General features: G+C 43.6%; 1 protein-coding gene across 2 annotated transcripts in view; it reads left to right on the forward strand.

Annotated features, from left to right (window-relative positions):
• The window catches only part of pcdh7a (protocadherin 7a), a 42,430-nt gene that overhangs the window by 3,475 nt on the left and 16,376 nt on the right, over positions 1–22,579 (forward strand). For both annotated transcript variants that reach the window (XM_051945332.1, XM_022206447.2), the window contains 2 exons: positions 896–2,072; positions 8,281–9,063. In XM_051945332.1, coding sequence (XP_051801292.1) covers positions 896–2,072; positions 8,281–9,063 — 1,960 coding nt within the window. The remainder of the gene's footprint in view (positions 1–895; positions 2,073–8,280; positions 9,064–22,579) is intronic.

Raw genomic sequence — 22,579 nt, forward strand, 5'->3', positions numbered from 1 at the left:
ATCTGTAAACTTCCAAGCATGAATATTCATCAAAGTCAAGGGTTTTGTACTTTAAAATATTATTATTGTAGCAGTGCAAACGGCATATGTCAGTGCCCTTCAGTCAGTTGTAAGAACACCTCCTGACACAGTTGAATGGACGGAGTGAGGGAATTAGATATTCTCTGGATTTTGCTGCTATTGCATATGACATCTGTACAGCGAGGCTTGTTCTTTCATTCAGTGTAGGGCTGTGCTTGATGAAAGAAATATGTCATAGCAATAATCATGTGAGGTTTTCACGAAATCGATAAGTTGACTTCATTAAAATTTCACAGTCCCAGTTTCTTCAGTATTATTGTTCCTGCAGGAAAATCTCTTCGAATCAAATGTGCTTTAAAATAAAGCATATTAGAACTGAAATGATTAGTTGATTAATCCAGTAATTGTTTGCCAGTAAAGCAATTGGTTTGCCATTTTGACAGTCGATTAATCATTTCATTCAGTTTTCATGCTGCAGCACAATTCATTCAGTGTTTCTTGCCTTTCAAACATCAACAATTGCTGCTTTTTTGGATTCAAATCATTTTAATCTGTGGGTTTTTAGGCTTTGGGCTATTTTTTGGACAAGACAAGACATTTCAGAATGCTGCCTTGAGATTTGTGAATTTAAAAGAAGTGATTTTTTTCACTATTTTCTACCAGTTTTTAATATGGTGGGCCATTCCACATAAAAACGACATACACAGTGACTATATACTGAGGAACTTTTGTTCAGTAAACACCTGGTGACTGATCAGTCAGCTAATTCACCAGATGCTTCACTATTAGTTTGTTTGACACCATTTGGCTCCTTTAAAAGGTCTAGACAAGAAAGTTACTACAGTCATTCATTGTTTTTCAATTGTTTTCACAGGAACAAGAAAAAGTTCTTCTTGCATACTTCTGCCTTGCTGGACTATGAGGCCACAAAAGAATATAGTGTAACAATTGTGGCAGTCGACTCTGGCAGCCCCAGTCTGTCCAGTAACAGCTCCCTGATGGTGCGAGTGGTAGATATCAATGACCATGCCCCAACCTTTGCCCAGAGTGTTGTTGAGGTCCACTTTGCTGAGAACAATTCACCTGGTGAAAGGGTAGTCACTGTTGTGGCTACAGACGCAGACAGTGGCAAGAATGCAGAAATCGCATACTCCCTGGACTCTGCTGCAAATGGGCCATTTTACATAGATGCAGACAATGGAGATATCCGGGCTACTGGGGTTCTGGACCGTGAGCAGCGAGAGAGATATGAACTACGGGTCATTGCAAAAGACAAGGGCACTCCGTCTCTGCAAGGCTCGGCAACTGTTGTTGTTCAGGTGACTGACCGCAATGACAATGCACCAAAGTTTGTTCAGGAAATCTTTACTTTCTATGTCAAGGAGAACTTGCTCGCCAACAGCCCGGTTGGCATGGTAACCGTGACTGATGCCGACGAAGGTGAGAACGCAGAGCTTAGTCTGTTTGTGGAGATGGATGGAGCTGATGAGAAGAAAACGGGAGAAAAGACGGAGGGAGAAGTTGGCGAGAAAGAGCAAGAAGAGGTGTTCTCCATTGAGAACAACACTGGAACTATCTTCTCTTCTGCGTCGTTCGACCGCGAAAAGCTTTCCACCTACACCTTCCGTGTCCGGGCTGTGGATGGAGGAGAACCCCGCAAAACTGCCACTGCAACGGTGTCCCTTTTTGTGACGGATGAAAACGACAACGCCCCTTCAATTACCTCGCCAGCCAATGAGTCCTACACCCTGCTGCCGCCTGCCAGCAGCGCTCGCACCATTGTCAGGACTGTAACAGCCATAGACTCAGACTCAGGCCCGAATGCAGACCTTCGCTATGCTCTAGTTGGGGGAAATCCTTTCAGACTGTTTGAAATTGGCCACACCAATGGAGTGATCACTCTGGCAGAGCCTCTGGAGCGGCGCCACAGAGGTCTGCATCGCCTGGTGGTCCAAGTCAATGACAGTGGCATCCCTTCCCTCTGTGCCACTGCACTGGTTCATGTCTTCATTAATGAGAGCTTGGCTAATGCCACACTTGTGGATGCACAGGTAATGTATTCATATGTTTTTGTAACTGCTTTGAGCTGACAGTAAAGTACGCTAAAATGCATGTCATGTAACTGAAAACAATCTTAAGTAGAAGCTGTAATGAAACCCTCCTTCCCATTTTGGCGTGTGCAGACCTCTATTGTTCCACACAGCTGGTAATGATAACCAATAATGACAGTGATGATACTGTCCAGTGATCTACTCAAATAATGGCCCCCATGATAACACATTACAGGATGGCGGAGGGGGGGTAATGACTGATTGTAGCAGTTTAAACTAAACTACAGATTATTTTCTTGATAGAATGAGATAAATGCGCAATTTCTACAGCCGGCATGGTGTTGCACTTTTCTGACCATTTTTTGGGGAAATAATTGTGTCTATATTTGTCCCAGATAAAGAACCCCGTTTCCTGTTTGAAGACTATCGGCAATGCCAGCTTCTTTGTAGTTTGGATTATACTGGAGTGTGTTCTTTGTCCAGCATGCATTGTTATAATGACTGTGTGGTTAAAATAGCTGTTATTACTGGAGTGATTCTGCTTTTATGGTACATTGAACTCAGAGCTGAGAGCATTAGGTGTGTGTGTGTGTGTGTGTGTGTGTGTGTGTGTGTGTGTGTGTGTGTGTGTGTGTGTGTGTGTGTGTGTGTGTGTGTGTGTGTGTGTGTGAGAGAGAGAGAGAGAGAGAGAGAGAGAGAAAGCATTAGGGGTAAGTGTGTTAGAGAGCCAGGGAGAGAGAGAGATGGGCCTGTCCCAGTTTTGGCCTTGCAATACAGAGCAGGTTGAAGTATGTTTGAACATTTGAATAGAAGTTGTACTTGAGCAGTGTCTGTTCACTACAGGCTTGAATATTGATGAGGTTCAGGAGTTTGCATTGTGTTATGCAGCACATTCTGCGCTGAACAGAAGCCGTAAGAGTTTGGGGAAAGATAACTTTAACATCTCTAAATGAATAATGCTTACAGGGGGGATGAAGGGAAATGTGAGCATATAAAAACTGATGCATCTGCTATTATTGAATAAATCTGTGTGGTCTACTGGAACACAGGACGTCACAGCAAGATTAGAGTTGGCTTGAAAGATTCACGCTGAGCTGCAGAGGTAATTGACTCGGCTCAAAGACATTACTGAGATACCAGAAATAACTACAACAGTATGAGTTCAAATTTAGCTTATGCTATGCTGGTGGAAATCGTTCTTTCTTCTCTGCTCCCCCCCTATTAATCAAATGAACTTTCCATTATGCTTTCAAAATGTTCAGTTAAGCTGTAAATGCGGGCTGATCATAATTACTAAAACTTAATCTCTGGTGTGAAGAACGTAATTTGTATTGACTAGTAATTAAATCGGCTCAGTGGCCTTGTGGTTGCAATGTTTGTTCTGAGACTAACAGCTTGTGGTTTCAACTCGTTGCTTGGAACTTGGTTTGGAACATTTTTGCATATTTTCTCAGAGGAGATGGTCTCCAGTTGTCAGGTCTGAGCATGTAAAGTGATGTACAAAGTTGAACCCTAGCACAACGCTGAGACATTAAAGAGGAAGAGAACAGACAAACGAGAGGCACACATATCTCGATAGAGTCACGTTATAATACACTTAGAAAAAGATTGTATTTTGTAAGGCAACACCTCAGATGACCCCCTCTCAAACTCTACTAAGAACTATGCGTGTTATCTTTTGCTGTTGCCTCTCCGGATTAGAAGAGCATTAAATAGAGGCACTTGGGGAATATGAGAGTGTCCAAGTGGGTAATGTAAACTTTAGCTATTTTCTCTTTTTCAGTTATATCTGTATAGCTATTCTAGACAGTCGCATAGCAACCACAGTAACATTTTGCATTTTGTGCCCTCTGAGTAGTCTGTACCCTTGTTATAAATGACACTTAAAGCTAAATGTTGTGTTTCAGCAGGAAAAAGAAATGTCCTGTATAATCACAGCCTGAGAGTTTTGACTCACTTCATGTGGAGACAAGTTTTCATCCAAAAATGCTGTGTGTCATGGCACCGTTATTTTTGAACAAAGACAAACGGCTGAGTGCAGGTGGAAGGTGTCAGGTTTGACCACTGGCCAGTAAGTACAACACTTCATGAATGAGGCACTGACAAATACAAATTGAAAAATCAAGGAGGTGAGGATTGGAACAGAACACTTTGTGAGTAATGAAACAATAGTGTTGACGGGTAGAATAAACTACAATGTGCCTAAACGACCGGGGCCATTGTATCAAACAATGGGGTGTAATATGTCCAAGCTGGTATAAAAGCCGTCCTTGATTACAATATGCATAGTTTAGTTTGATTGTTGGGAGGAACTTGGCGGAGTAATTGAGTAGAAGTCATTGAAGAGAGAATACCTCCAACTCATAATGAAGTCAAACTGAGTGGTGGATGGGTGCCAGATGCAATTAGGGAACGAAAACGGCTGCTACTGCTGCAGCACCGCGGCAGAAAATTACTCCAGTCTTTTCTATCCAACAGTACTGGGTGAACCACATGTTGGGTAATTATCTGTAATAATATGCTGTGGAGTTTGAGCTCAAGGAAGAAGAAATTTTGCTGTGGCGTCCTAGACACGGTTGTCATTTGAGAACCTTTAAGGTACATCAGAAGCACACTGTTCTGTGAGGCTGATTAAAGCTTTTAGTGATATCAATTTTAGTGATTACCATTTGTATTTTATCTCAGATTAGAAGTTTCTTATCTTAAAATGTAGTACTTTCTCATTCGCACTCAGCCTTCTGTTCTCATAATAGCTTGATTAATGTAACAACCAACAATTACCAAACTGCAACTCTCTGTTGTTATACTGAACTGTGAATGCACTAAGCCGCAGCTAAGGTCAAGTACTTGGTAAGGTTGGACCAATAATAGTGCGGTGAGGGGAGCACTTCTTCTATTGGTCACATTGGCAGCATCTGCAGTGACTTGCTGTTAACTGAATCCTTGGAGAGTGGAACGGATAGACGGCGAGGTTACGTCCAGCCAGAACAAAGCTTATGCAGCAGAATGGAAGATTCCACAGGGATTCTGGGATGCGTCAGAGGGATGTACGCAAATGCCGTGGTAGAACTGAGTGCTTTTCCTGCAGGACATTTGGGTTGTCCCACGTGTGCCCATACAACATGCATGCCTGCACTGAGTTGACAATACATGGGCTTCTCACATGCACGCTCACATAGGAGTTGACTCCTAACTATACACCCTTGATGCTGTTCTCTGCCACATAAGCCTTCACAGACACTCAAGCACACACAAAGTTGCCCGTTGCACTGTCACACAGTATGCGTACTTAAGACACTGCATCGCTGTTTTCTCTGTTTTGCACACACCATACAACAGACAGTGCAGGGATGCACTATGCCAGAGCTTCCCAGCAGAATGAGAATGGAAAGGAATACTGCAGGCAAAAGAACAGTGGTGCTGATGGGAGAGCAGAGCCTGGCAGAGAGGCCCTCTGCAGTGGAAGCAGAACAATGGAACAGAACCAACACAACTCGCTGAAAAACAATGAAAGTTAACCCAAAGATAGATGGTGATGAAACAATGAAATATAACACAGTCTCATTCTTAGCTTGGGGGTAACAAGAGGGAGAGTGAATAATGTGGCTCTATATGAGTAAGCCTAATATGCCTTGGATAATGTAATAAGCAAGTTACACAGTGCAGTTGTATGAGCAGAATTCTCTGCAGTATTACCAATACTGGCGGTTGTACTGTAGTTATTTTATTTGGCTATTTCAAACCATAGGGGCTCAAATTTAACTTCTCTATCTCGTTTATTCCATCAAGCCTTATTACCTGCCATTGTTAAGGCATTGGGGTTTACAGGGGTCTGTAATTTGTAGCCTTGACAGGCCAAAGAAATTGTCGTATGAACTCTGAGACAAGGTGTCCAGGCTACGGAATGAGCTGTCTCACTAACAGACAGCTTACACTTGGTGTGGGCTTGTGTTGGTGCTTGTGCTTGTCTCTGTCTGATTTTGTGTTGCGCCTGCATAATGATTCCCCCAACAAAGTTGCTATGTATTGATTAGCTATATTCAGATTCATGACCCTTCCCCATATTACCAGCAGGGCCCTGCAGACCAGAACACCACAGCCTCATTGTCTCCTGTCGAGCAAAGCTTTACAACCAGTAATGGCTGTGTTTGTGTTTCAGCATAACCCACTTTCTTATAATGATTCTTTTATTAGTGTACAAGCTCTGAGCATATGTGTGTCTGGTTGTGTGTATGAGATCCCCTTAGTCCTCTATACAGTTAAGGCCAAAAGTATTCATACCCATTTGCATTTGACCACTAGGTTTCTTCTTGCTGCAAATTACATTATCAAATGACAACAGAATCTTGAATCTTGAATTATGTTATAGATTCCATTGGTACATTTTACCAATTTATGTTTTTAATATAGATTTCCACTGAAAAAATACAATGTTTAAAATCATTTATACCTCAGTAATCAACAGCTAAACCTTTTTTGTCACCATGTCAGTCAAATGGTTCTTATAATTTGCTAATAAGCTTTCAGCATGTCTCCACTGGGATTTTGGATTACTCCACTTTTGCAAAAATTTTTAGGTTTATGAGATTGGAATGCTTCCTTGCCATCACTCCGGTCTTCAGTCCCCTCCTCAGATTCTCTGAGGGATTCAGGTCTTGGACTCTGGCTGGATCACTCCAAATTAACAGATAATTGTCTCGTTGGACGATCCAATGCTGCCCAAGGCCGAGTTTTTCCACAGACTGCTTGATGTTTTCCTGCAGAATCTTAATGTAGCGCTCTTTTCTCATGACGCTGTTTACTTTGAAGAAGTTGCCTGGCTCATTGGCTGAAAAACAGCCCCAAAGCATTACATTACCAATGCCACATTTAACTGTGGGGAATGGTGTTGTTGTAGCAGAAGCCACGTCCCTGTTTGTTCATCCTCACACAGAACTGGGAACCAGGTGAGCTTTTGCAAAGGCTAGGGGAGCTTTTGTGTGCATTTTGTGTCTCCATCTTGGAGACGTGGAGTTCTCCTTAGTCTGTGTCCGCGATAGCTCGCGCCAAAACACTGGTTTTGGCGCGAGCTATCGCCATATTTCGGAACGAGATTTGCTTTCTAGCATCCTGAGATTTGGATACAGACCACAACAAATAGCGATCGCCAAGTAATGTGGAGATTTTCGTTCACTTCTCATCTCTAGTATGTTGTGGGACACTCGTTGAGACTATCCGAGCAGGTCAGTGTGGGAAAAAAAGCACGTTGGGGCGGACTTTGACGCAGGGGGGCAAGTTGCTCCATACTTTTCGCTAGCTGAGCTGCTAGCTGAGCTGCTAGCTGAGCTGCGAAGCTGCCTGCCTGGCTAAATACTGGAGCAATGTCGAAAATTCATTTCTCCATCACTCACATGTATGAAAAGACATATGAAAACAGACCCCAGGTTGAAAAAAAACAAAGTTCCCCTTTAAGTATGATATAAATATATGATATATCAAAATGTATTACGCTGAACGATTTCATATATATGTATAAACTGTTATGCTTAACAAAACAAACTCAAGACAAAATAGAAAATGGCTCTAAAAAGGACTGCAGAGTTTACAGTAGTCTTCTATTTGACTATCCATCCAGTTCTTTGTGCAAAAATTGGGATAGCAAATCCTTAACAAATCCACGCCTACACTATCATTCACAATAGAGACATTGTGCATTGATGAGACAGTCGATGTGTTTGTGTTCAAGATGTAGTCATAGTATGTCTCTTGTCTTTATTTTCACATTTATTGACTGTTTTTTCTTCTTCTCCTCTTCTAACTGCCCCTGACCTCAGTGTCTAAAGTTTCTTTTCATTCTTTTAATCAGCTTTATGCAGCCTAATCTCAGGCATTTCCTGTAACACTGCAAATGATGCGAGATCACAAGTGGAGAATTGCAGGCACAACTTGAAATGCTGCAACTGGGAAGCAAGAGCAATTATATATTTAGTGACACTCTATGTGTCTGGGAATAATGGTGAAGCTCCCACACTAAAACATACTGTTGAGTGTAATTAAGATGAAGATGCTGTTTGATGTTTCTCCATGGCTCATACCCACTGTGTCTTCCTTTACAGTAGTTGTTGTGGACTATTTTCTCATTGATGGTTTATCTCTTTTTGTTCCCTTTCCTCTTTCACTCTACATCTTCTCTCTCTCTTATCTTTCTTCTCTCTTCTTCCCATCCCAGGTGGCTCGAAGCCTGATGGCTCCACTATCACTGGACATTGCAGGGGATCCAGACAGTGAACGTGCCTTAGGGAAGCAGCGCCTCAGTGTTGCTATCGGTGTCCTGGCAGGAGCCGCAGCGGTCATTCTAGTTATTCTTCTTGTAGTCACAGCTCGGCAGTGTGGCGCTCAGGGAAAGAATGGCTATGAGGCCGGCAAGAAGGAGCCAGAGGAAGACTTCTTCAGTCCTTCAGGAGCTCAACCACAGGTCGGCCGTGGTGGAGGATCAGACCGTGGACGGAAACCTCGACGGGACAAGCGCAATGGAAGTGGCGGCAGTGCAGTTGGAGGAGGAGGGAAGTCAGACAGATCGCTCTACAGCGGTATTGTCACAGTCAACGGCCTGCGTCGCCATGCCAATGACGATGATGAAGAGGATCTGAGCAGTGCTAGTGAGCGCCTAGCAGCCCGTTACTGCGCCGTGGACGGCGACCCTGGCAGCCCACGGATGGGCGGCGGCAGGCGGCACCAGTCGAGTCCAGATCTGGCCAGGCACTACAAATCCAGCTCACCTCTCCCTGCAGTGAACCTGCAGCCCCACTCCCCCCCAGCAGAAGGAAAGAAGCACCAAGCGGTCCAGGAGCTGCCTCCCTCCAACACCTTCGTGGGCAGTGGTGGATGTGTGGGGAGTGCCGGTTCCAGCAGCAGCAGTAGTGGGGGCAGTGGTAATGCAGATGCCATGTCCCTGGGATCTGACCAGTGCTCAGAGTATGGCTGCCAGACTGGAAACAAGTACAGCAAACAGGTAGGTGCCCTAGAAACGAACTGAGAAGCTATTAGGCCCTTTAGTATTGGTTTGCCTCTGTTATCTCTTTATTTAAATCTATCCTAAACGACTCATCTCTTTGTATTTCTCTGTCTCTTTGTCCGCTCTGTGGCTTCTGATCTCTTTCTAGTCCTCCGCCTCCTTGGCTTCTTCACTTCTTCTTCACTCATCTCCTGACATACTGTACGGCACACCCTGTCGCTAATGTCTAAACACTATTTTATCTCCACAAAATAGCTGTCAGTATCTGTGCACGCATGCACACCCAGTTGTGCGTCTGTGTCAGCATCCTAAGCCTATGAGCAGTGTGACTGTACCCTGCTGTCACAGTGTGTGTGTGTGTGTGTGTGTGTGTGTGTGTGTGTGCGTGTGTGTGTGTGTGTGTGTGTGTGTGTGTGTGCGTGCGTGTGTGTGTGTGTGTGTGTGTGTGTGTGTGTGTGTGTGTGTGCGTGCGTGCGTGCGCGCAACCCTCTGCAGGGCACATAAGTCAAGTTCATACTGTAGCTCAACAACATATAAATTTGCATTTCTGCGTGCATGCAAAACTGCATGTGTGTTTGTGAGAGACCACGTGCCTGAACCCCTGATGAGCTCTGTTAAAGTAAAGATACAAAAGGAGAAAGCAAGCGGTTGCTTCCAACAGGGTAATTGGTCATTTTGTGTTTCTGTTTCCTTTATCAAGCTGTTATCTTTTTTCCATTTAGCATATATGTTTATTTGATAAACAGTGTCAGTTGCATAGATAATGGATACGCTGGCTTTGGTATTCACTGAGGAAGCTGCAGTTAAAAGCTGAAGTCCTGCTGACAAATAACTACTGCACAGAGACGGTCACTCACCCCTCTACCCACACACACACACACACACACACTAACACACAGACACAGGCAGCATCTATCACCGTAGACACACTGACACAGCAGGGTCTCCGTAGTCCAGGGGGAGTGCTCCCAAGAGTGATATTTGAGTGACAGCGAACCCTTCTTAAAGGGGAGGCGACTCATTTTCTTGACAGACAGCTCAACATTTATCCTCCCCGTGGTGAAAAAGTGCTGATGTGGTCATTAAAAGGGAAGGAGAGGAGCTTCTTAGGCTAATCAATTCATACACGGACTCTCTGATCCTGCTCAACGCACACGGAGGAACACGCACGCATACAGACTCCAGAGGTTAATCCATTACGGAGTCAATCCTCTTAATCTGCCATTCCCAGGGAAAGAAAATGCTTACTGGGAGAGTTTTGGTGTTCATGCTTACGTGCACTCAAAACATGCCAGCACACATAGAGTCACGCAGACATAGAAACTGACACTGTAATGAATTATTGATCGTACGGGGTAATTAGCTGCTCTGCTGCAGCGGGGTGTGCCCCCTCCCAATCTGAGCCCACCCTCAAAATACCCAACCGCCCGTGGTTTCACGCACAGCCCTGTGTTAGAGTATGTGTGTGTGTGTGTGTGTGTGTGCGTGATGGTGTCTGAGACTTTGGGTACTCATGCGTGACTGCATTTGCGTACATGTCAGAATTTGTTAAGTTGAACAGTTTGGCGACATGAGCAGGTTTGTGTTGGTGGCTGCCTGTCACTGTGCTTGAGGGACTGCTTTTTTCATGAAGGCATATGCATTTTATAAGTGAGTGCAAGTGAGAGATAGACTCAGGGAGTAATAGGTGGTTTGTATGTGCCAAATGTAGGAATTGGGACGCCAACAGAAATTGGAATAGCATTAGATCAGGAGTGGGAGAGAATTACGGAGGGTTAGGAGGGAAGAAAGATGGAGTAAACGAGATGGGGTGGGGGGAAGAACTTCTGAATTTCAAAGCTACTTTACTGGGTCAGTGCAAACATTAAAAACTGTTCATCTGAAGTCAGCACATCATCAGACCAACTAGGGTAACTCCAAGTTGCGGGGGAAAAAAAAGGGCGTCATGGAAGAAGTAAAAGATTGCATCAGAGAGGCAGCAGGGAGACAAGACAGCTCAGTTTATGGTTTTGGATCTGTTTTGCAAACTAAACTCTTCACTGTGGAGAAAGAAAGGAAAGTATTTTTTACCTTTATTTAACAGGGTGAGTCCCATTGGGATTACATGATCTCTTTTTCAAGGCTGCCCTGGTCAAAATGGCAGCAGTTACATACAGAAAACATTAAAAACACATACAGTACATTATAAAACATACAGTAAGAACTCATAAGAAAGAAAGAAATACAAAAAAGTTAATATTAGAAAAGGGGAGAAGACTGTGATAGTCTATTTAAATGGATATATATGGAATTAGTGAAGGGGAAGACAAGATAAAGCCAGACATTGTGGACCAACGTCCCCACAGACACATTTCAGTCAGTGGCAGGAAAGTTCAATAGCAAGCTCTAATGGAGAAAGTGTTAGGAAGAAGGTTAGAGTACGTGCTCCCAAGTAGGGGAGAGGCAGGGAGAGAGGGTGAGTGAGTGAGAGAGAGGTCTGGTTTGGGTGCCAGCCAGAGAGTGAGAGTGGACTGCTGAGATGTGGGTCATCAGGATACCCGTTGGCATCAGGACACATTAATGATCACAGCAGTCACATGGCTCTGCAGTCAATATGGGCAAAGTGGCCTCGTTCTACCCTCTTAACTACCACCACACATACATACACACACACAACAGACACTCAACCACAAAACAGTTTTTCCTGTCTGCCGTCCTCTTTCAACTACAGCAAAGGTCATAGAGCTCAACATGTATGGTCCAGTTTCATTAGATTTCTATCTTTACTCTTTTTTTAGGAGTAAACTGTGTCCAGTTGAGCACTTTTCACCTTCCTTTTCTCTCCTTACACCTTTGACTTGAACCCTTTTGCTGCTTTCCATTCATCTCCAGTTTCTTTGCCATATTCCCAGCCATAAATCTAAAAATCCCAGCGCTGTTACCTTTGCGTCGTCCATGCGCCACACTGACCTCTGTGAACAGATCGACTCAGCGTTTTCACTAGTGCGACTTCTTTCCCTGTAGTGTGCACTTTCTCTCTCTCTGGACCCAGCGGGTGTGTGGGGGCGGTCGAGAGCGAGGTGCCACAAAGGCTGAATCGAACCAGACACACACACACCCACTTCAACACGCGCACACACACACACACACACACACACACACACACATTCAGTCCAATCAATGCCCTGTTAACAAGGCCAAGACTGCAGTGGAAACAGGTGGGTTGACGGCGCAGTTTTTTGCGCATTGCACAGTTCTGCAACACTTGGTGAAGGGCAGCGCTGGGCTCTCACAACACGGGGGCACTGTGGACAGGCTGTGGAGAGTTTTGCGGTGGACACATCCGGCCAGCTCTTGTTCGCCTAATTGGACTGTGTGGACGAGTGCGGGTAGAGAGATTAGGTCTACTGGATTATAAAATTGAAAAGCAGCTTTTCATTTCAACAAAATCCCTCCAGGATTAAATATGATGAGCGTCTGTCATTGACTCGCATTCACCCCTCGACGTGCTCCGGCCCACTGCATGAATGCGTCCACGCATACGCCTTCTATGATGACATGTGGTGTCCATTTAGGTCAAAGAGGTGCAGGCACTGTCAACCAGAAGCGAGCACAAGCACTCTAACGCACACTCTACCCTCCCCTTTTCTCTTCGTTGCATGCTGTAACCAACCCATGACCCCTGTCATGATGATACCAGGGCACTGATGTATTTATTAAAGCCACAACGAGTTCAGGCCACGCAGCCAGCCATATGCTCGAGGGGGGAGGAGATAGGGAGGTGAGGAGGTGGGGGTAAGTGAGAGGTGAGAAGGACGAGGTAACCAAAGCGGGGATCACCCATCGAGCCAGACTGAAAACTGATCTACTGACCCGGCGACAAAGAGCGAGGGGAGGGGACAGGGACGAAGTGAGAGTCGGTGGACATGAGAGAGGGAACATGAGACAGACGGAACGAAGTGAGACACAGTCAGAGAGAGGTATTAATGATAAGAGGACGATAAGAGGAGATGAAGAAGGCTCAAACATTACAGGGAAATGGAGACAGGTGTTTTGTTTCCGTTAGATGCTCGGTTGTGGAGGTGGAATACACGCTTACCCTGTAAACATTGATTTTTCACTTGACCAGGATCATATGGATACAAATACGTTGTGTTTGAAGGGGCTTTTACATCTGCAGTGCAGCTCCATCAGTTCAGACCAAAGGAAAACAATAAACATCTTTACCTTTCAGTTCAAACAACAAAGCAAGATTTTTAAGCGTTAAGTCACACAGATTGACTCTTTATTGACAGATTGATGATTAATGTCATCAATCAGAGCTATTAAACAACTTTTATTCTGGACCACAAGTCACGTTGCTTTGTTAGGAAAATTTATTCCTCCACTCATGTGGTCACAAAGAGCTCTTCACAGTAATAGCTGGTTGTGTGTTATTATGCTACTAGTCCTCACCTGTCATAAACCATCATTTCAGTAAATCAAATTTTCAATTAAAAACATTCATTTTTGTTACTGTGGTTACTTTGATAGCTGTGTAGGAGGAGGATCATTTGTGAACTTCACCAGACAAATGAATCCTGTAATTTTTTTTATTGCGCTTTTTATTTTTACTAGTGCATGCAGTGAAGTATATAGTAGACATATCTGCAGGCACAGAAGTGATGAGTAAACCATGTGTCATTTCATCTGTGGTTAAAATTCACGTCAAAGCAGCTTGAGAATTTGATTGGCAGCAATTATGGATACAAAACAAACTTGATACACAAACTTAGGAAGGTTTGACAAAAGAAGAAATCTTAACTCAAGATCTCACGGGAAGTTTTGTTCAGCTACATTGTCTCTCAGACTGAATTTGTTTAGCTGTAATGGAGATCAGTCATCACCATCAGACCTACAGTAATGTGGCACTTTAGCCAAGTGATAACCAGTGGTCATTTCACAAGGAAGGACCATGCCATGCCATGACTTTTAATTTAAAAAAAAAGCTAGTGTTGGATAAGGGGGGATGTCTGGGTCATCTGGTTGGCTGGTCTGGGATCCTGTGATGTTAGAGGGTTGAGTGAAGGACGCTCGGGTTCCATCTCAGGTGGTGATTTTTGCCCTGCAGTGGACCCAGATGGTGCCTGAAAGAGGAAAAATTGGGTAATTGTGGAAGGGTGGAGTCAAGAGAACGAAACAAACAGTGCTGGATGAGTAAACTGGGTATTAATAAGCCTGGTTGAGAAATATGGTTGAGGCATGCCCCTGCTCCTCATCCTTAGTTAATAAGTTAACTTTATATGTTGGGGGGAGGTGGGGCAGATTAAGTCTTTCATTTGATCACAAGACTTATTTTGAAATGCATCAAATGTGGGAGACATGAAAGCACTCTAATATCTGAGTTTACTCCTGAGCAGCCACTTTAGACCTTTTTTCTCCTGATGTAGTGTTAAACTATAGTGTTTATGTATTTGGCTCTGAAAGCTGTCAAAACATTTCAGATTGCACAGCAGTTCTGTGGCTGGAAAAACCAAATGACGTAGGACTGCAGCTCCTGCAGCTGTGCTGACGTGCTGCTTTCACAATGTAGCCAAAGCAGACAAGGTGTAAGTTCAAATGTCCTCAGAGGAATGAAGATGGCACCTCAAAAGTGACATTTTGGTCATCATTACTCCTCAGAAGGATCTGGATCAAGGAGAAAGCAAAGAGAAACGGAGGCATCTAGCGGTTGAGACTGAGGTTTGTTGCAGAAGTCATGAAATGAAAGTCAGTTGAACATCCTAACAGATTTATCAAATCGAAGATGTATGTGTGTTTCGGTGTGTGGGAGCCGAGCACAGCAAGACAAAGACAGCGAGACAAAGCGAGGAGAGAATCGGAGGGAGATTGCGGAAGGCAAAAGGAGAGAAATTGTCTGTTTCCATACACATCAAGGTCACCGAGAGCCGAAATGTGATTGGAAGTCCCCTGTCTGTCTTGGCTGTTTACCACACGAGATAATACCGACAGGCTGTTCAGCTGATAATGTTACTGTGTTAACAACTCCTCCCTTCAGCATTTGTTTCAACTTCTCTGCGAAATGGCAGGAATGTGAGAATGTCATTCCCACTCACTCACTCACTCACACACAGGCAAGCCGAGGCAGGGACACACGCAGCAGACGCCGTCAGACTTATGATTTTGACTCACACAGACGTGCCCACTGAAACACGCTCTTGTGTGTGCATAATAGCACATAATTACACACCCTCCCAGATCCTTATGCATATACACTTTCCACTGCTAGCAAACGAAGTCTGATAAGAATATGATGACATGCAAGCGGATAGGAAAGTTTTCCATCTCTTACATCAGTTTCTTCTTCCATTCCCTCTGGATCGAATCACATGCACAAGCCCCGGCACACTCTGTCTCCTAGAATCACACACACATCCGTGGAGGCTCGCAAACACACTCTCTTCCTAACTCTGACACAGACACACACTCGAGCACACACAAAGACCTACATAGCGAACCCCTCACTGAGATGCTTCCTTTTATTTGCTTCTTGAAGACTCCGCTCTGTATTATACAGCTCTGCATTCAGCTCATCTGCCTTCCAGCATTACCTTAATGGCTGTCTGTGGGTTGCGCAATTTTACTCAATATTGCTAAACAAAAGCGCTTTTTCTCACACTAGACAGGGATTGTAGACAGCTTAGTAGCCCTGTGACTGGTTTTATCCACCTACACAAAAGGATGTTCAGTGCAATAAGTGGTACTGAGTGGGGCTGAATTAAATTGGCTTGAATGGATTTTTGAATTGAACTGAATTGGACTTACCCCAACTCAGCTAAATTGAATAATATTCAACCAATATGGAATAAAGTTGGGTTAAGCCAACTCAAAGTGAAGTGAGCTGATGTGATTTCAATTTGTTTACTTCGCTGGTGGATGTTGCAGGTGACAGCTCAGTGTGCAGTTGGTGAATCAGTGATTTTAATATGTCAAGTGGACTGATATGATCTCAGCATCATTTTTGCTAAAATGTGATGAAAATAGTTCCAGAAACTTACATTTAAGTTTCTGCCTATAAGTTGTGGGACCCTGTGATGTATTTACAACGAATCATAGCAACCTCAGCTGCTTGTAAATCTATCAAAAGTCTGTGAGCACACATGCAGACATGTTTTTTTTTTTAGCTCACAGCTTGTAAAATTAAGCTCAAAGCAATGGAAGTGAACACAGAGACAGACAACACAGACAGAACACAAGTGGTTAGACTTCAAAAAAATTAAACCCACAAACAAAGACGTGCACATACAGACTCTGTAAAGAGAATTTACAGATGCAAACTGAAATGCGCAAACTTTCGAAACAAAGGTGACAAGTATAAATCTATTCTTGAGTATGCCATTATGAGTGATTATTATTACAGAGTGATTGCCTGCGCTGTCTGCTTTGGAACTCAGCGCTGGGTAACTCATCCAATAAAATAGCGTTTCTTTCCATCCCCAATGTCTGACTACCCCCCCCCTACACACACACACACACACACACACACACACACACACACACACACACACACACACACACACACACACACACACACACACACACACACACACACACACACAATCACATCCTCCTCCGTCTGTCTTCTCCTGATTGATCTCTCTGTTCTCCCTAAGTGGTTTCATCTCTTTTCATCACTCTCCATCTGGATCCATCTTTTCAAAACGTGTTTTTAATGGCTCCAAACTTTTTCTCTTTTTTTTTATAACGCCTAATAGTTTCTTTAAATTTTACAAATGACTCTTAACAACCCTCTCCATATCCCTCTCCCCCCTATTTCTTCGGTTTTTAGACAGTGGTTAAAGTCAGTTTTGTTCTTTTTTTTTTGATTGGATAAAATTTAGCATGCTACCAAGGAACAAGCCTAAGGTGTGAATGTCTGCACTGTGCAATATGGTTTATGCATTTTTGCTACTGGCAAATCAGAGCACATTTCTCGCCGGATATCAGCTTATTAGATCTTGCGTGAGTGCAAAAGACTGGCCCTGGTAGCGCTGTAGTCCAAAGCCAATGTTTTTGCTCCAGGCTAAGTGTAGCCATCTGTTTTCGAATTGTTGGTGGAAGATAGATAAATCAGCAGATCAAGATGAAGATAGAAGAAGAGAAAAGAGTAGAGGAGGAGACAGAAAATGAGTGGAAGAGGAGAAAAGAATATTCCTGGTCTGTACCCATGGCTTAGAAAGAAGGGGATGATGGTGGTGGTGTGGGAGGAGGGGTAGGAGCTGGGAGATTTGGGTAGGTAGATGAAAAGAAATAAGGTGACTGAGAGACCAGGCAGCGCTTCAGCGAGTGGTAGGGGGGGATGTGAAGCTACGAAATGGGAATGCGTTCTTAGGTATTGCCTAGGGGTGGAAAGCTGATGGGAGGAGTGTAGGAAAGGAGGAGATGGAATGAAAAAGATAGAAATGAGGTATATGGGTCTGGGGTTAGGAGGAGACGAGAGAGGAGAAGAGTGGAAGGAACTTCACTTTGAGAGTAAAGCCAGCTCAGACTCTTCAGGCTATTTTGGTGGGAGTGTGTGTGTGTGAGAGAGAGAAATCAGAGCTTTCTACCTGCCCTATTGAAGAAGTTACATAAATCTGAGTGGGCAGGCCTCTGCCTGCAGCGATGCTCCATATTATGCCACTGACCCAAACCTCTCCCAATGTATGTGTGCATGTATGTGTGAGCGTATATGTGTGCACGTGTGTTTGATCCTTGCTCAGTCCCACTTTCCTGTCAGAAATAGACCAGATAAGAGACTCCCACCTAAATGCGCACACACATAGCAGAACTAAGAAGTAGTCGGTGCCTTCAAACGGAGACATTAAAATAGTTTGACCTGTTTGACACGCACACATAAACCCACAAAGACTAGTAATCGCACACTCACACCACACATCACTTTTAACTCGCTCCCATAAACATTTCAAATGAATAACTACAACCATGCGAGCGAATTGCTTATTTTTTTACCCGTCCACATACAGACATCTTTGATGAATCAAACGACATAATAAATCAATGGCTTGCTCCCAGTAGAGCACAGTAATTGCACAGCATTACCGTAAAGCTGGTCCTTAATGGGTCAACACTGCACAGGTACAAATCACACATACATTATTTAAGCGTCTCTCTTCTCTTGTTTCAGAAACACACAGATAATATGAAGAAAGCAACTAACAGTACTTGAGGAAAAAGCGAAAACAAAACAACTCACTTTTATGGAACATTACTCAGACCCACAGAAACTTGAAGCGCTCACACACACACAAAAATTGTAATCAAAGTCATGCAAATATTTCTGCCAATTAGTGCCACAAACAGGTTTCCATGGGGATGAAATGGCAACCTCTAATTGGTTGGATAAAAGAATGCTCACATCTGAGCCGACAACCTGAGATGGCTTTGGAAAATATACACGTCCTTGCGTGCATGCATACATACGCTCAATCACACAGGTGTGCACAGTGTAAGTGGGGATCACAGACAATTATTCATGGTTAGGGGAGTCACACACAGTATCACCGGTAAGATGAGAAGCAAGGATAGAGTGTGTTGACACAGATATGGTGTATTGTCAGGTGCAGGCACACACAAACGCTCAATGACCGGTCAGTCTCTTTTAAAAGCGTGAATAAAGCTTTGGTCGCGGTGTCGTGTTAACATGAAAGCTTTCACGGCTGTTAAAAAGAGCAGGCTTTGATTAGAATTTGATGTGTGAGAGTGTTTCTTAATGCCGGCCTTTGCTGACAACGGCCCTTTTAAATCCAGCAGAGCCGTTGCAGGGAGCCTTCCGTCAAAAATATGTTGAATCGACGACTTCACCTCCACATGATCTCCGTGTTTTTTTTTCTCTTTTTCTTCTTCTTCTTTTCCCTGTTTTTTTTCTCCAAAATTTGCTAAAAGACAGAAGTCAAGCGTGCTCACCACGCTTGGCCACATTTTAAGTGGATCTCAACCACAAAGTAACAGCAGCAGTGGTGTAGTTTTTACGGTGATCAAACATTAAATTTAAAATATTGACTAAACTACTACTTGAATATCAAAAAAAACAAAAAAAAACAGCTGGTGTTATTTTTAATGCCAGAGTCGAGTTGCTGCAGCAGGAAAATGGCTCTGCATGACTTTTACAAAGCGATGTTACTCTCACATGGCATGATCATTATGAATGGTTTAATTATTCATTCCCTACTCCCATATGGGGATTTAAGAACGTGGCGTCTGAGATCTGGACTGTAAGGAGACCAATTTACACACAACATGCCGTAACTTTTCTCGACATTAACCAGTGTGCTTGCATCTACAAAGTGCTTGACTCACAGTTTGATCTTCTTAGTAGATATTAGTTAAACCATGCAAATATTGTATAAATTAGAGACCTTGTTGCTCTCTTGTGAAAACCATATACCATCTGTGTTGGTAATTTTTTAACTTTTCAGATAAAGTGGAGGATTAAATTCTCTTTTATGAGATGAAAAATTCTCCTCTTTCATGAATTAGCTTTAAAAGTTAATTGGATTGTTGTCTCAAGGCTTAAAACAAGCTTTTTTTGACTTGGTTCATGAAAAATCTGTGCTTTGGAGATGCGTAGTTTTTCATAGCAGTTACACAATGCAAAACGCAGCAATCTGCAACCATTAATAAGTAAATGATCATTTGAGTAATTTTATTTTTTGCATAAAAGCCAAAATTTTCTGTGTTTTGTGACAGTAAACTGAATATAGGTGTTGGACTGTTGGTTAGGTACAACAGGCAATTTTTGTCACCCTACTGGGCCATTAAGTCTGAATTATTTATCAGTCAAGTGTGAAAAGAAACTGCAGATAAATCAATCATGAAAACCATTTATAGTTGTTGTTATACGTGATTTTTTTTTGACATTTTACCCTAGCAAAGGACTAAACACAAAGAAAATTTAACAAAGAATGTATAAATAGTTCTATTTTATGTATTTTGCACATTTTGTCAGTCTTTATGTTATCATATGAACCACTGAGAGGCTCTGTTATCAGCAGAAGTACACATATGTAAGAGAATAGACACTGACGCATGATAAGTAATTAGTGCTGTGTATACCTGTAATCTCAGTGTGCAACAAACATTATGCTTTCAGCGGCAGCTTAACTCGTTTACTGAAGTAGCTGTGGAATAATTTGCATTTTTAAACATTTTTTTTTAATGCCAAGAGCCGAATAATAATCAGGCAGACTCCTGAGCAAAGACTCAGCTCTCTGAAACTCTGCTGACTATGAGTCCACTGAAGTAATTTCTTAACCCTAATGGTGAACTGTAATTTTCAAAGGGGATTGCAAAATTGAGCCAATGTACATACATACGCTTGAAGTGTTCTGTGAGGTTATCGATGGGGACGGCTTGGATTCTCCCCTGCTCTCTCATTAACTCTCCTCCTTCCTTCTCCTTCCGCTCAATGGCCCAACTTTGCACTCCGTCTCTGGAGTATTGAACACACACACGCTGAATCACGCACACACTTACGCACACTCACATGCAAGAAGTCTGTTTGCATACCAAAAGCATACTTCATAGCTCAAAGAAAATGAAAGCCGTATTAATTATACAGTCCGCGTTTGTGCGCGCGCACACACATACAAACAGCGAACGAGGGAGAGAGAGTGAGGGAGCAGTTATTTTATGTTTTTCCTCTGCGTCAAAGGAGACAGGGTGTGAGAATGATTGAGTCTCTCTGCGTCAGGGAGAGAGGGAATGAGTAATAGCGCAGAGGGAGAGAAAGAGCGCACTGTCTTCCCTCTTTAATGTGTGTGTGTGTGTGTGTGTCTGCCGGTGTATGTGTGTGTGTTGTGTGTTTATGTGTATCTGCGTGCGTGCCGTCTACCCAGTATAACGCCCCCTCTGTGTCCCCGAGCCACTCTCTGTCACTCACACACACTGAGACTATTGTCAAGACATTGGGCGAGGCGCCCCAAGACATTTCTGTGGCACTGTGTCTGTCACGGGGTTGATAGGGCTGAGATGGGGTTCACACACACACACACACACACACACACACACACACGCACAGTTGTGTTTCCATCACTTCGGAGGACATTGCATCGACCCATATTGATTTTCTGCAGACTCACCGTAACCACAGCGACCACTTGCCTTTCCCATAACCTTTAAACTTACACCAAGTCTTCACCTTTTACTATAAGAAATTCTGCTTTTTGTCCCCAAAAAGATCCCCACAGTGTGAGAAATTTGTGTCCCTACTGTGTGAGTAACACAAGTACACACACACACACACACACACACAGTCAGAAATATCCAATACACAAATATGCTGTCTTACCATTTTAGGTCAGATTCAGATGAAGGTAGGTGAGTTAATGCGACGCTCTCCTGCAGTGCAGAGCACGTCTCAGTGTGTCTGTGTGTTTGCTCCAGTGTACTTCCATGTGGGTTTGTAATTGTGTATGTGTCGCACGGCCTACGTGGTGTTTGTTTGTATCTGACAGCACATTAGGCAAAGCTATCTTTAACCTTGTAAAATGACTGACACTGATTCTAAACTGACAGGATGGATTTCAGTTTGCCATGGCGCTCCGTCGTGTCAGCCTCTGTCAGCTCAGCCCGTCCGCCCATTTTACAAAAGACAGGAGCGCCACAAAGGAGACGGGGTGTAAGTGAGAGAGGGGACGAGAAAGCAAGACGAAAACGAAAGCGATGCAGAGAAATATGCCAATTCTGATGAATAAAATACTTTGATAAGTGGAGGAGAAAGAGGGGGAAAGGAACGGGATGCAGGAAGAGGAGTGCGGGATGCCGAGAAAGAGAGAAAAAAAATGAACAGAGGTGGCAGTGGAAGAGGGAGTCGGGGGGGTAGAGACCTTGCTCTTGTATCCGGATGTCTCTGAGGTCCTTTATTGACTCTGTCTATTGTTCACAGCAGCACTCCTAATCACTCTCTACAGGGAGGGTGTGTGTGTGTGTGTGTGTGTGTGTGTGTGTGTGTGTGTGTGTGTGTGTGTGTGTGTGTGTGTGTGTGTGTGTGTGTGTGTGTGTGTGTGTGTGTGTGTGTGTGTGTGTGTGTGTGTGTGTGTGTGTGTGTGTGTGTGAGCCTGCTTTGGCCTTGTGTGTACGATTACGTATCTTTAGCCTCATCCTCACTTTTACTCTTTCATACACTGACCCCCACAGAGAGACTATTGTTCACTCTTCATCTGGTCAAACCTTAATGGACAATAGCAGTGGGTGGGAAAAGCCTGTTCCTAACACGCATGCTATTACTCTAATGGTCCCCAACACACACACACACACACAGAGACGGGGCAGTAAATTCCATCTAAATAACAGGCATACATATGTATGGTCTCTCTTACTCAGGCGTGCACACAGAAGGGCAGTTGTATGCCACCATCCTGTTTGCATCTTTCTTAACAATGGCTGCTGTCATGGATATTATAAGAGATTACTGTTTTAAGGACTGGCAGTGGAAAGTGGCGAACATCACCAGCACACACAAACACACCAACAAAGGAGCTAATCTGAATCATGG

The sequence above is a fragment of the Acanthochromis polyacanthus genome, chromosome 3, assembly GCF_021347895.1.
Source record: "Acanthochromis polyacanthus isolate Apoly-LR-REF ecotype Palm Island chromosome 3, KAUST_Apoly_ChrSc, whole genome shotgun sequence".
Taxonomy (NCBI): domain Eukaryota; kingdom Metazoa; phylum Chordata; class Actinopteri; family Pomacentridae; genus Acanthochromis; species Acanthochromis polyacanthus.